We start from the raw sequence: 2,040 nt of genomic DNA, 5'->3' as shown, positions 1-2,040 counted from the left end.
TTAGGGACTCTAGTGGTAGGACAAGCGGTAATGGGTTTAAACTTAAACAGGGGAACTTTAGGTTAGATATAAGGAAGAAGTTCTTGACAGTGAGGGTGGTGAGGCACTGGAATAGGTTGCCCAAGGAAGTTGTGAATGCTCCAACCCTGGAGGTGTTCAAGGCCAGGCTGGACAGAGCCTTGGGCGACATAGTTTAGTGCGAGGTGTCCCTGCTCATGGCAGGGGGGTTGGAACTAGATGATCTTAAGGTCCTTTCCAACCCAAACCATTCTATGATTCTATACTGACATGCCAGTTAGGACTTGCCATGCATGCACATTCCCCTCCTCAAATGAGAAATCAAACATGAACTTTAGAAAGTAAGAGGTTCAAAGGATGGATATATTATCCCATTCCAATGCTTGTCACACCACAGCAGCCAGTACAGTAAAGGAGCTCCCTTTTGCTCAGACAAACCTTTGCCTCCTCCAGCATCTCTTGTGTCTCTTCTTGGGAATGACTAATGAAAACATCTCCAATTTGGTAAGGTATCAGTAACGAGTCACCATCATCAAGCATCATGATATCATCACAAGCATCTTCCAAGTTCTGAAGTTGTTTCTATTTATCAAGATATAAGAAAGGGGGTCACTGCATACTGTAAATGATTGCAATGGTAGATGATTGCAATGGGTACATTGTCATGCTATCAGTTGAATAAAACGAACTCAGTGAGTCTGTATTTTGAGAAAAAATCCTACCTGCCAGCATGATATCAACATGTTTAATAGTATAGTTCCAGAGCTGTAATTTAGCATAAGTATTAGATTCATTCTACCAATAGAAATTTCTAGTCAATACTCAGTATCTGTCATTAATAGCGTAATTAACTGTCTAGACAAGGAAAATACATATGCTCAATTTCTGTCAATGCATCAAAGGAAGAATGTAACATACAACTGCCTTACTGGTTCAAGAGGAAATAAATATGAACAATGGTAGGCAGGAAATTTCACAAACACTACAAACAGCCATTATATAGAGACAATGCTTTGTATATGACAACTGAGGGGTTCTAAGAATTGCATGCGGCAATATACTAGTAGCCTTTATTTCTCATGGCTTCTTTCTCCACTTTAACTTTCTCTATTTTCATAGTATCAGAAATCCACTATTAGAACCAAGGCATTACTTGCAGTATTCCACTGCTCCTGTTTTCTGTGTTACAGTTGAAAATTAAGTTAGGGCAATGAAGAAGCGATATTTCATACAAATATACCTTTTTCACTTCTATTTCTTCTTTCAGCTCTGTGATCCTGCTAGTATTTCTTGCAAACTTGTTAATTTTCTGTTGATCTTCAAAAGTAACATTGACATCTTCTGCAGCCTACATGGAGGAGAGGTCAAAATGAACTTAATTTCTTACATTAACTTGAATCTCACCACAAGATTACTCCTACAGATCTTCTGAAAAATAGTTTTACATTCTCCTTTTACACACTTGATCTCTTAAAAAGCATACTCAAGGACATCAGCAATACCCACATTTAGCTGGGCAGAGGCTGTAGAAACAACCAATTAAAACACCAGCTATCCATGGCATCCAAATTGTTGTTTCCTTGACAGCAGTGTCAGTTGAACCGGACACCTCTGCTCCATGATCACTGCAGGGCTGAGCATAACACATTAACATGATCCATGAGCAACATTATTTTATGCTAGTTGGTTAGCTGTGATGTGCTACAGGAGAGTCTGGCACCATCCTCTTTTGAGATATTGAGCTGCATTACGGACATTCACTCTCAAGTCTTCTCTTCTCTAGACTGAACAAGCCAAAGATGCTCCAAACTCCTGGTCGATAGAGCCAAGCTCACTACGCCAAGGCCTTAATCCACGGACAAGCGACCAGGGTGTTTCCGGCAGGGAGTAACCCGGAGCCGGCCTGACCTGGCAGCGGCCTAGGGAAAGGGACACATACACACACTCCCGGCCCTGCCGCCCGGGGGCTGAGTGAACGTCGGGCAGGCGCTCCGGGAGGCCCCTCTGCGGCGCCGGAGCGAC

The 2,040-nt window shown here is 42.4% G+C and overlaps 1 protein-coding gene across 1 annotated transcript; it reads right to left on the bottom strand.

Annotated features, from left to right (window-relative positions):
* Window positions 1–456: 456 nt before the first annotated feature.
* Window positions 457–1,366, bottom strand: PFDN4 (prefoldin subunit 4; the record flags this gene model as incomplete). Its single annotated transcript, XM_010015028.1, has 2 exons — window positions 457–600; window positions 1,259–1,366. Coding segments are annotated over 2 exons (252 nt in total), but the record flags the coding sequence as incomplete, so codon positions are not given.
* Window positions 1,367–2,040: the final 674 nt, after the last annotated feature.

This window comes from Nestor notabilis, unplaced genomic scaffold (genome assembly GCF_000696875.1).
Source record: "Nestor notabilis isolate BGI_N333 unplaced genomic scaffold, ASM69687v1 scaffold36255, whole genome shotgun sequence".
Taxonomy (NCBI): Eukaryota; Metazoa; Chordata; class Aves; order Psittaciformes; family Psittacidae; genus Nestor; species Nestor notabilis.
Note: the sequence above shows the minus strand (reverse complement) of the source record. Positions and strands in the feature narration are given on the sequence as shown.